This window comes from Peromyscus eremicus, chromosome 13 (genome assembly GCF_949786415.1).
Source record: "Peromyscus eremicus chromosome 13, PerEre_H2_v1, whole genome shotgun sequence".
Lineage (NCBI taxonomy): Eukaryota > Metazoa > Chordata > Mammalia > Rodentia > Cricetidae > Peromyscus > Peromyscus eremicus.
The window spans coordinates 40502720-40515031 of NC_081429.1; the positions used below are offsets into that span (position 1 = coordinate 40502720).

At 41.1% G+C, this 12312-nt stretch overlaps 1 protein-coding gene across 1 annotated transcript in view; it reads right to left on the bottom strand.

The window, feature by feature from the left end:
* Window positions 1–1587: 1587 nt before the first annotated feature.
* Window positions 1588–12312, bottom strand: part of Vwc2l (von Willebrand factor C domain containing 2 like) — a 149896-nt gene continuing 139171 nt past the window's right edge. Inside the window, exon 3 of the mRNA XM_059278683.1 lies at window positions 1588–1736. Coding sequence (XP_059134666.1) covers window positions 1588–1736 — 149 coding nt within the window. The remainder of the gene's footprint in view (window positions 1737–12312) is intronic.

Sequence of the window (12312 nt, forward strand, 5' to 3'; positions counted from 1 at the left end):
AGGTGGATGTTCCTGGACCTATCGGATGAAATCCAGGAATGTCACTTAGCATCCTAAGAGTGTGCAGCATAACTCCTACCAGCCTGGCCCCAAATGGCAGAGACTGAGGTTGAGATGTCCTTCTGTGTGATGTGTTCCTCCATGGAAGCTACACGAAACCCAGACTGTGTTTGAGAGCAGAAAACAGGAAAAAGAAAGACAACTGGAGATGAAGAAAATTTTGAAGTTTCCCTATCAGATCTGCACCAGGGGTTTTAGGACGGATAGTGGATAAGTAACTGGGTCATGTGGTCTCAGAACTGTGAATTTTGCAGTTGACTGCCGATGGCATCAGATACCCTGTGTATTTCTTTTATTAATTTTTTTCTGTTATTATACTAGCAGCATTACCAGGGCAACCTTAAGACTCTTCAAAGGTTCATTTTAATAGTTCAGTATCTAATATATACATTAAAAATGTTGAACTAATGAAATTATATTGTGCAAGAGTCACTCTACCCTAATCTTTATTTTACATCAGCACTTAAGGTGGAAAGTGTCCTGAATCTGGATTTTAGATTTAGGGCTGAGTGGTTGTTACTGGAACATGGTAAACACAGTCCCAAACCATAAAAACTGCTGTGTATAGGACTGGCTTCCAGCCAAATTGGAACTTGAGAGTTAGAAGTGTTTAGAAAGATTGACTCACAGTGGGGCTACTCACCCTGGTTCTGGTATTTCTATTGCCTGGTGACAAGGTGGGCTTTGTGGTGTGTTTAATAATTATCAACCAAACTCAAAGCTGGCATCATGAAGATGTCTGGTGATTCAATGCTACAGTTTTAAATACCTGTCTCTTTGGGTTCTTCAGTCAACTCATGGCGTTCTTCATCTACTTGTTTCTGATTGGCAGTTTCAAAGTTTTGTGGATGAAATGTGTGGTTTGTAAGAATCAATAGTGAGCCCCAACATAATGGACAAACTAGTTGTTCTTCACGTTGGTGTACAGAGGACCTAGTTTACCACTCTGTTTCTTAGCCTACAGACATAATAACTGCCCCAAGAGAGCAGCGGCTTGGACCCTCTTCCATCTTCCCCCTCTGGAAGGATGTTTCCCTCTAAAGTTTCTTTCTCAAACACTTCTGATGCAACACAAAACTTTACTGTGCAGTCAAACCTGACCCCTTTAGATTCCAAAGGTAGAAAATACAGAAGAGAAAAGTGTAGTACGCGCCAACAGAGTAAAAATGGAGTAAATCAAGGGACATGGATTGGCAGGTCAGAGGCATCACCTGGGAGGGAGCCTGTCCAAGGTTGTTTGCTTTCTTTCTTGTCCCAGAAGTCTTGGTCATCAAGTCACCATCAAGCATTGGTAATTACAAAAGTGGTTTAGATAGCCATTTGCTATGTATATTTTATATAGCAAGAGAAAGAGAGAGAAATTTCCTCTTCGTAAAATAATCACTTTTGTCAACCCCAGAAGGTTTTGCTGGTGACCCTGTTGTAGCTGGCAGGAGTTTGTTTGCTCATGTGGTTGAGTGTTAGACATGTGCAGTGTAGAAGCCATAGCATCCCTTCCTAGAACTTGTCACCGTTCGGGAATTTGCCCTACACAGTCTGCTTGCCTTGGCATTCGCGCTTTGAACACTGAGCGGGTTTCCACCAGTCCCCGTTGTGACAGTGACAGATGTTACAGTCGTCCACTTTCACTTCAATGCCAGCTGGAATTATCGTAGTTCCTGCGAAGCAGTTGGGACCTGGAACACACACACATGCATTGGTTAGTGCATTAAATCTGGAAGCCTCCTCTCTACCCTCTCCTGTTCTTTCCCAAGATCAAGCCCACCCCAAACCGTGAATGAAAAGGTCAGACTGGGCCAAGAGCTTGTCATCAAGGAGTTTTCTGGTCAACCTCTTCAGATTCAAGCTTTCAACTCCATGATCTTTAGCACACATCTCATATTTCCTATGTGTATCAAAGTGAGAGAGACAGATAGAGCGAGAGTGTGAGAGACTGGAGAGACAGAGACAGAGACAGGTGGGGTGCGGGGGAGACCCTGCTTATTGTCTGTTTACTGAGTCCATTATGGATTAAACTTTATTTGCTTTGTCCTTTGGGTGTAAAGGTGTCAAAGTGTCCCATGAATGGAGGATTGGCACAGTTGGCCTCACATGACACTACCCATGGCCTTCTAGTGGAGGGTGTGAGACGATGAACTTGCTCACTCCCCAGATCCTGCCTGGTTCCTGGAATCCCCAGCTTGTTTCTTGATAACAATGAATAATTCATGGATGGATGATTTATTCATGTCCCCAAACAAGCTTTGTTAGAGGTTCATTTGATTTTTATAAATGGAGTTCCTTTAATCTGTTGGCTATTTTTTTCCTTTTTTTTTTTTTAAAGGAGTGACCCAAATGTTAGGCTTTTGAAAGTCAGCAGGAATTTTATTTTATTTTTTCAGATTCCAAAAAGAATCTAGCAGATATGTTTTATATCTGTCAGATACACTCTACTCCTGTTTACTCTAGATGGCTGTGTGTGTGTGTGTGTGTGTGTGTGTGTGTGTGTGTGTGTGTGTGTAATGAACTGCTCTCACATTTTTTCTTTTAGCCCTTCTCATATAGGGATGTTAATATTACACATAGTTATATTTCCAAGTTAAAACTGTGTTTTAAAAAATGGCTTCCCAAGGCAAGGTGGATTTCAGAGGAACGGTACAAATTATTGGCTTTTAGGAGTTATTTTGTGCTAAGTCTGTGAAGAACACATTTGGGTAAAAAAGGGAATGCTGGGTTGTGTCCAGTAATGATTTGTTAAGCCATAGGTTTTGGCTACTTGCCATAATCACTAACTACATGGCAATCTGGTAACATGTCACTATCAATGGCCTGCTTTCAGTTTCTCAACAGTTGTTCAGAATTTATAAGACTTTCTCAACTGCCAAACAAATGAGATCAGAGGCTATTTGTAGTGCCAGTTCATTAGTGGAGGCTTCTTTTTGCAAAAATTATAACTACTGAGTTATGATGCATATTTGTTAAGGAGCAACTAGCATGCCATGACTTTAATACCCTTTGTTCTAGAGCCTCTCACCATGTATAATCCAACAGTATTTGTGTTCGTATGTCCTTCCTTCAATCTGCTACAAGCATCTAGACTCCATGGCTGAACATGGGGGACTGTCAAGAGCAAGGGTGATGGATCAACTCAACTCTGGTGATAATTAAGTGTCTCATGATTTTCTGCCTGCATCCACAAGGCTTTTTGTTCTGATTCTATGATAAGTTCTTGGCCATATTCAAGTGCTGATTATTTCACAATCACAGTATTAAACACGTGTATATGAGGGTTTAAGGAATTAATTGATAGACCTTACTACGTGTGTAACTACAATTCTATGGGGCAATTCAACATCAAACCATAAGTTTCTTCTGAACCTAGATCTGAGGGGTCTTTGGAGAACTTGGCAGGAAGAGTGTCCCATAGTGTAACTTGTTCCCTCATGCCTATTACTCAGAGCTATCTTAGGACAGACACCTGCCAGCCCAACCAGTTTTAGGCCAGACAAGGTCTTGTTGGGACCCTAGTAGCTTCAGAAATGGCACTAGACTTGGCCAACACTGTCTGTCTGGAGAAAGCCCCAAAGATTAATGCTTGATCCCTGCCCCTCACAGACACACACAACCAAGACTTTCACTCTAAAAGTGTATTTTTAGGTTTCCAGAAGGGGAAAGAAAACATTTCATTTTAAAATCATGATTTGAAAAACAAAGATATGCAATCAACAGGCAGACTATTAACTAGTAGGAATTTTCACAGCTTCTTTAGAGGATTTGGCAATGTGATGGAAGAAACATAATATTCTCTCTCTCTATCTCCCTCACTCTTTGTGTGTGTGTGTGTGTGTGTGTGTGTGTGTGTGTGTGTGTGTGTGCATGCGCATGCTCTTGCAGATGTGCTGCTGTCTCTCAGAATGCTGGAAAAACTCACTGGCATAATAACAAGAAGGCAGGTTGAAGGTATGAAAAGAGACTCCCCGCAAGTGGTTGTGTATGTCTGGAAGGGATATTTTTACTAGAGCTCTGTTTTTGTATTTTCTTCTTGCTGCCTGTGTTGGTAGCATGCTGTGATCGGCATGCATTTGATTAACCTCTATCTATCATTGCTTAAGAGTCACTTAGAATTTGCTGCACTTTCAGCCCAAGAAATATTAATTATGTTGATGGGTTGAACACAAATGAAAGATCTTTTGCATGTGCCAAGACTGGCCAAAGCCTTGAATGACATAGTAAGCACTCAGCTGTCTACCTGATGGCCAGAGGCATTTTAAGAATCCTGCACTCTTGTTTGATCTCCTTAACTTTTGTACTTCAGAGGTTTTATTGGTCTTGTTCTGATAATCTCAGATGTAACTGCACCAAATCTCAAGTTTGCTGTTGAAAGTCATATACTTAAAAGCAATTTAGATAATTGTGAGTAGAATGGCTGACACTATTTAAAAACTGTTCTGGTTTTAGCCCTCCCCTTAATGCTGGTGCTAATTCTCTTTGAGCTTGTGAATGTTCTCCATGAGTCCCTTACTTGGGCAATCGTCCTTGCTTCTACATACCATCCTCGTATTTGGAGGTTGCTTTCATTTTTCTTTTTGTCTATATGAAGGGATAAATTGCTCAGAAGGCTGGATTCAATGACAAAGCAACACACTGGAATGTAGAGGACTTGGAGAAACTCCAGAGGGGAGCAGTGAAAATGATTAAACCGAAGGCTGGCAGATAGGACCGCCGGGGGAACGTTGAAGGATTGGAATCATTTAATGCAGAAAGAGAAGATAGAGGAGCAGCCCAATAACTCTCAGAGAGGGGTGGCTTAAGAGAGGAAAGATGACCAACTGGACACTCATTCTACAATCTAGATTAAGAGACAGAGAAGATAACTCTCTTTCTCCTCTCTCTCTCTCTCTCTCTCTCTCTCTCTCTCTCTCTCTCTCTCTCTCTCTCATCTCAAAGAACTGATACTTGAATGTGTGCTGAGATTTTCTCTCTTAGAGGTATTTAAAATGTCTAAGTTCTTACCTTAGGTATGGGTTATACTTTCAGCCCCTTGAAGGCAAGAACTGAGTATCTGATATTTTTTACAGCCTAGGGATGATGCTGTGTCTAGCAGACATTAAGAACTCAGTGTGTAGTTTATTTAGTTCAACGAAATAGGATGAACTGGCTAGTTTTGTGTTTGTTGGAAGCAAACTTGTTACCGAACCTATAGATAAGCCTTTATTTGATTAGCAGGGCTAGAACTATAGTATAGAAATATTCACTTATAGGTGGAAACATGTGGTGATCATTTGTTGAACACTTACTTTATGCCAGAATCTGTCTCATACTGCCTTTTCAATAACCTATAGAAGGCACATGCTTTTCCTCTCACGACATTGAAAATGACTAGCCAGAGGTTACATGCCCAGAATGTGTTATCACTGAGATATGAATAAAAAATCTGCATGGCATACAAGAGGTTCTAGTTGCTCAGGAAATGAAGTAGTATTCTAGAAGTGCACTGCCATTTTTTTTTTGTCCTCGATTCTGAGCTTCTGATGAAAATGTAGATGTCTAGGAGGTTAAAGCATTGCAGATGCATATTGAGGTAGGAAATGTGATGTGGACAGAAAGAAGCAAGATGGTTTTTCTTCAGATCCTTATTTATGTACTGGTTTTATGTTGTGTATTTATATAGTTTCTTAAAAAGCATAATTTGTTTAAAAACTAAAGGAAGTCTTTCGTGGAGAAGATGTGTGGACCACAGGGCTTTCCTCAAGGTGGCAGTGAAGCTTCCTCTGGTGCTTTGTGCACAGTGGAAAGAAAGGACATGAAAATAGTTTGGGACAAGGAGAGTCCTGGTTCAAAGTGTGGCTATGTGATTTATTATGCATGTGATCTTAGACAAACACTTTGTTACTCAAGTACAAATGGGAGATCCATGCGGTATAGTTTCGGAAAGAGCTCAACACTTTGAAAATGTGATATAATTGGAAAGTGGATTCTTTGCTGAGACTTGGAGCTGGGAGGAAAGAAGGGGAACTGAGAATGTTGAAATGAGGAGACATTCTCCCTAGGACATATGCGAATGATCTCTCCTACTATTCTACACTTCTTTGAGCGCTTATTTTGCATATCTATAAAACAAAAACTAGCTTAAATTTCTTTCACAGTCAAAAACCATTCAAGAGAAATCTTATAAGGAAGAGAGAGAACAAGTGTGAAAGTTGTAGCTCTCTGGAGGTATGACTGAGGCAAGCCAGGAACTCTATCTTTGGGCAACACTTCCTCCCATCATCCCATCCCAACTTCCCCAAGGTACCACAAGACACATGTGTAGAATATCTTGTGATCAGAGAAAAAGCATTTGGAATGATTTCTTCCAGCTTTGATACTGCAAGGTTTTAAGAAAAGCAGCAGAACACAGAAGGATTCCTGTCATATTTGTGGTTACATGGATCAGGAGGATTTACTCAGACGCTAAAGTTTTCTGATAATCCCCCAAATTCCCCTTACAAAAGACTGACTAGGAGCACTGGGTTTATGAGGAGTTGAGAGCTAGTCTGATCACACATAGCTTGCGATGTCCAACAGCACACAGCGATAGTAAGCGGCAAGTATATAACCTAAGTGCTCTGAAGGAAAGCACAGCCAGCTGTGAGTTGCAACAGAGACCCTGACTTGGTCTAGTGGAGGACCATTTGTGCTGAACCGAATAAAGTGGGGATAGAGTGGGGTCCATTTGGAGAGCAGAAATGCCCAATGGGTTCCAGTGAAGCACACAAGAAGTTAGTCAGGAACTGCTGGCAAAGCAACCAGACACTGGAGTACAAGAAGAAATCATGAAATATCCAAGAATGCTATGATCTTACTAACATGATTTTGGTAGCTTGAAACTGGACACGGTAGAGGTGTTTACACAATGCAAATCAGGTCAGAAAATGCTAAAAATCAGGGTTTAATTTCTATATTCTCCAATCTCCATTTCTCAGCCAGCTGTTAAAAATATACTAGTATGTTACAAGGTTAGGGCTCAAGATTCTGGGCTGTTTGCCATGCTAAAGATTGTATACCTCTCCTCTCCTTCCCCTTGTGTGTGTGTGTGTGTGTGTGTGTGTGTGTGTGTGTGTGTGAGAGAGACCTTGAGATAAAGACACTAATGCTGTAAATTTCACTGCTGTCACAATGTGACTCGTCTACAGAGACTTGCGATGAACTAGAGAGGACGTATCTTGGCAGATGTGGGGCTTCTGCTGTTGAGAAGTCTAGTCACCTTACAGGCTTTGGCAGTGTGTGAAGACCAAGGAGAAATTCTTTCCTCCTTTGTTCTAAGATATTAAAAATGCCAGCCAAAAATGCTGGCTTAATGTTTACATTACTTTCAGCAGTTAGTACATGGGCTTGAGTGAATTGATCAGATTAGATTATCCCTCATAGAAAATAAAATCACAAAGGAAACACCCCCCCCCCCGAGATGGTGCGATTTCATCTAGAGGGGGAACAAGGAAAGAGCTGGAGAGCTGAAGTAAACTTCAGAAGGGCCGTTGTCTTGGGATCCCATAGAACTGTATGCAAGGTAACTAGATACTGTGTTGTGGAGGGCACAGGAGGAGCCAATTTGGTATCAACAAAACCAGCTTTGGATAATTTAAGAGGAAAATGCACTTACTGGAGGAAATGATAGCCGGACAATATCCGCAGTAGCCCAAGAACAAAGCTGGAGGTAAGACAATTGGAGCAAAGATAAAAAGCCACAGACAGGGAGCAGTCAAGACCCACCTTGGACAGAGAAAGAGCAAGTGAGCCCATCAAGTTCACCAGCATGGGCCTCTGGATTCTGTTGCTAGAATCAGCCATACAACCTCCTATTCTACCAGCCCTCCCAGGATGAGCTACTCAGCTTTTCATCTGAAATCTGTGGCAGATATATCTAGCTGCAGGACCCCATCAAGTGCTCGTCCCAACTACAAGAAGGGCTGGAATATGAATCTCTGGCTTTTGTAGCTTTTCTGGGAGATGGAAATGTTTCTCCCCATGTAAGTGATTTCCCTACTCACAGGGAGGAGACAATTCAGTTCTGATACTAAGACAAGCATAGGGTGTCAATGAGGGTGAATTTCAGAGGGCATTTCTTCACCCTAAAGGTAAGCCAAGATCCTAAGCTTCCTTTCTTTGTTCCCAGACATTAAAAATGCCAGCTAAAATGCTACAGCTTTCTCTTGTACAAAACTCCGCTAAAATCCAGAACCATAGGATACTTCTCAATTCAGTGAACATTGCTCCAATCATCTTTTCTCTTTTATTTTATTTTTTTTCAGACAAGGTCACCCTTGCACAGTCCAGGTTGACCTCAAACCCCAGATCTTCGTGCCTCAGCTTCCCAAGTACTGCAATTATAGGCAGGTGACACTGCTCCTTGACTTTTAAATACTTCCTAAGAGCTCTTCATGCGTTATCTTATTTTCTCTTCCAGTGAACTGCTTCTCCTTACTTTTCAGGTGAGACACAGAACCACAGAAATATCAAGTGACTTTCCCAAAGTCTCACAGCTAATGAGAAACTGAGATGTGGAGTCCAGAGCAATTTCTGCCTGCTCTGTCTCAGAAAGCAATCTTCCTGAAAGTAAAAGCCACTGTTCATTTCTCCCAAGGTTTGTCAACACTTGGGATGATAAGGCTGCAGTAGAGGTAAACAACTTAAGTATTTAAGACACTGGGGTGAGTGGGAAGGCAAAGAAAACAATGGGTGAATTGAGAATAGACAATTGGGAAGATGAGTTCTACCTATAAAATTCATATTCGAGGCCGGGAAATGGCCCCTTAAAGAGTTTCTAGAACATCTTCCCAAGGGTGAGATTTGGTCCCAGGAAGCACAGATGGCAGAAAAAGCAGCATGGTGTCACTGATGAGCATAGAAGACAGCTGGGGTGGCATGGACATGTCCCAGAAGGTGATGCCCTATTTTTATAGCTTATCAACAAAGATATTCTTTAGAAAGCCAGACTGGTCAGGTCATCGTCGTCTGCACTTTATGATTATAAAGTACTATGGCTTCCTTGAAAATTCTCTCTCTGGAAACAACTTTATACTGTTAATTGTCCTCTTTCGATTGTTACAATTTCTAGCCTTGATTTGAAAGTTCAATATCGGCACTCAGTATCTTTTAGAAATTAGTTGTAAATGATCTTCCTGCCGCATAAATGAGGCCAAGTCTTATTGTGTAAAGCCATAAACATCCCATATTTATTTCTCAGATCATCTAAATCATTGTTTCAGTGAATAGTAGGCTTGTAGGCTTCAGTTTGCAATTGAATTGGATTGGATTATGTGCTTTCTTCTGATTTTAATTCTCTGCTTCACCAAATCCAAAGGAACTTAGTGTGCTCCAGAAAAGCAAATAGGTTTTCTGATCAGGTGGGCCTGTTTTCAATTATTAGAATCTTGGAAAAAATTGTTGCTAATAAAACCAGCAATTAGAGACGAGCACAGTTAAAATGGAATGAAATGCCTTTAGCCCTTCCTGGTGACATGTCCTGGGGGCATTTTTAGGCATAGACAGAGGACAGGGATGGCATTACAGTTGCCGACAGGAACCCTGGAATAGACAGAGGGATGGTTCCCTCCACTTGCTTTCATTCACTAATCCCCATGTTACTTCCAAATTCTTTTGATTAAACTTGAAAACAAAAAGCTTCCTTAGATTAAGGTGGTGAGATTCAAGAAGGATTATTTTCTCAGAGGCTGCCCTGAAGGTGACTGTTAATCATTTTATTTGAAAATTCAATATTGCCAAACTCCCACGCGGATTTCAGTCCAAGAACTCCAGAGAGTTTTCTGGCCCCTTAGTACATAAGATTTATAGCTTGGTGTTCCAATTAAGTAAAACGCAAGGGGCAAAGCCTAGAGAGGAAGAATATGGTCAAGATATAGAAGAGAAAACTGGCCATTCTTGCTCTAATCAGCCAGCTCTGGGCATGGGGTGACATTCAGGTTCAGCATTAGCTAGTTCTAACTTGCCAGCCTGGCCATCTGCTTAGTCAAATTTTCCACACTGAAACATGAGTGTGTCCCACTTCATTAGAACCATGAATGACTTTCAAATCACGACCATGTTTCTCCCAGCTCTCCTAGGCAGGGTTCTTACGGTCCTAGCTAATTTACATCTGAGGACGCCAAAACTCAGAGACAGGTGAAGCAGAGAATTAAGACCCTGGAGCCCGACAACTCCCATCTCAATCCTATTTGGGCATCGACTGGCTGTGTGAACTGAGCATCCTTAGATATGAAGGGGAATCATCATAAGACAAGAGAACGCACTTCACAGAGGTGTTGAAGAGACAAACGAATTTCCATCTGTAAAGCACCAAGACTACACTTGTTACATGGTGAAGTTGAATAGTTTAGTGCTCTTTATCATTCTGCTTGCTGTTACCACTGGAGCTGCAATCTGAGTAACTCTGGTTAGGTTCTCAAGGTCAGGTCCTTTTATTCATTGTCCAATTGTTTTTTCGTTATTCCAAAGAATAAAGAAGGACACTTCTGCTAATGTGGATTGGTATTTGTTTGCAGACTCAGTGGGTGCACAGCAATAACATCTTTGTGACTCTCTCGCAGACTTGTTTACTGTTTGTCAGCCAAGCAGACAAGTGAATAAAATACCGGAAGAGTGGCTCTCCAGAGAGAGCTAAGGGGGTAGACCCTGGTGTGTGCCCTTTGCTGACTGAGTCAGGGTTTTTTTTAGGAAATGGCTTCAAATGAATTACTGAGACGGCTACCAGTCCGTGCTCTTGTTGGGAGGAAAGTGAGTAAGGTGTGGTAGGAAAAGGTTCAGGTTAAAGGTTAAAAATGAGATTGCAAGCTAAGCAAAAGGGGGAATAGGCACAGATAGATGCTACGTATAAATTGCTATGCAGTGGGAAGTTTTGCAATTCTTTATTACTGCTTAAAAAAGGATCAAATGTGACCAATGACAGACATATTGAGCACATTACGCTATCCAACACTATGAGTTCTTCTGCAGCCACTGAGAAGAAAGAATCACAACTTGCAGCTGACTTACAAGGATTCCATGAGTCATTATTGAATAAGAATGCAGTTATGCAGAGAATGGGTACAATCGATCCTAGTTTAATTAAACACATGTAGACAAACGGATGTCTATGTGTACATTTCTAGAAGATTCCAGGAGGATGGGGAGAAGAAGGAGGCACAAATACTGTACTGTTTATGTGGATTGCATTACTAGGGGGAGGAGCTGCTGATGAGCAGGAAGGACCTGCGTATACAGCTGGAGAAGTGTAAACTCTGTAGCAAGGAAGGCATCGTGGCATATTTATATTTGGTTCTGTGCATAAGAAGAAAGAATAAATTCTGATACTGGCAGGCATTTTAAAATCAATGTGCATGCCTAATGATACGGTTCTTTCTCCTTAAAACTTGTCATCAACTTAATAGTGCAGCTGGCAGATCTTGAAACTGAAGAAGTCTAGTGAGGGCAGACATAGCAAGGGGCAGGACAAGGGGAGTTGTCTCTGTTCCAGTTGCTTTGATCCCAAACTTCTAGGACTATAGCTGTCCATTGCAGAGAACACTGGGCATGTGTGGCCAGGCAGCACTGGAAACATGGGTACTCCAGGGAGCAATCCACTTGAAGTCTAAAAAAGCATGTATCCAATTTCAAAGACAGTGTATAACTGAACATAAAACTAAGAGAAAGTGAAATAGCTCATTGTTATTTTTTTCATACTGATTATATGTCAATGGAGAGTGAGATAAAATATATTATTAATACATTGTTTATGTTTACATAAATATGTATTGTTAAAATTGACTTAATCTTTTACTTTTTTAATATGGCTGTTAAAAAAATTAAATGTATACTTGTGGGGCTGGAACTGAGCTCAGTTGGTATGCGCTTGCCTAGCATGTAGGAAACTCTGGGTTCAAACTCTAGTACTGCCTAAACTGAAACCCCAGCATTCCAAGAGAAAGGGCGCTCAAGGTCATTCTCAACTACATAGCAATTTTGACGGCATCCTTGGTTACATGACATCATTTCTTACCCCCCTAAAACAACAAGAAACCCAAACAAACAAATTAATAAGTAAGTAAGTAAATATTGCCCCGGTAGCTCACATGATATTTCTATCAGACAATACTGTCTTAGAGAAATAATGGAAAACGAGATGACAGGTTCCCCAAGAACCCCATGTTCCCCAAGAGGAAACTACATTTTATACAAGTTGGGGTAGGAAATGCTATGATTTGTGGTAAATAGCCTATCTTTGGGTCAGAGGAATTT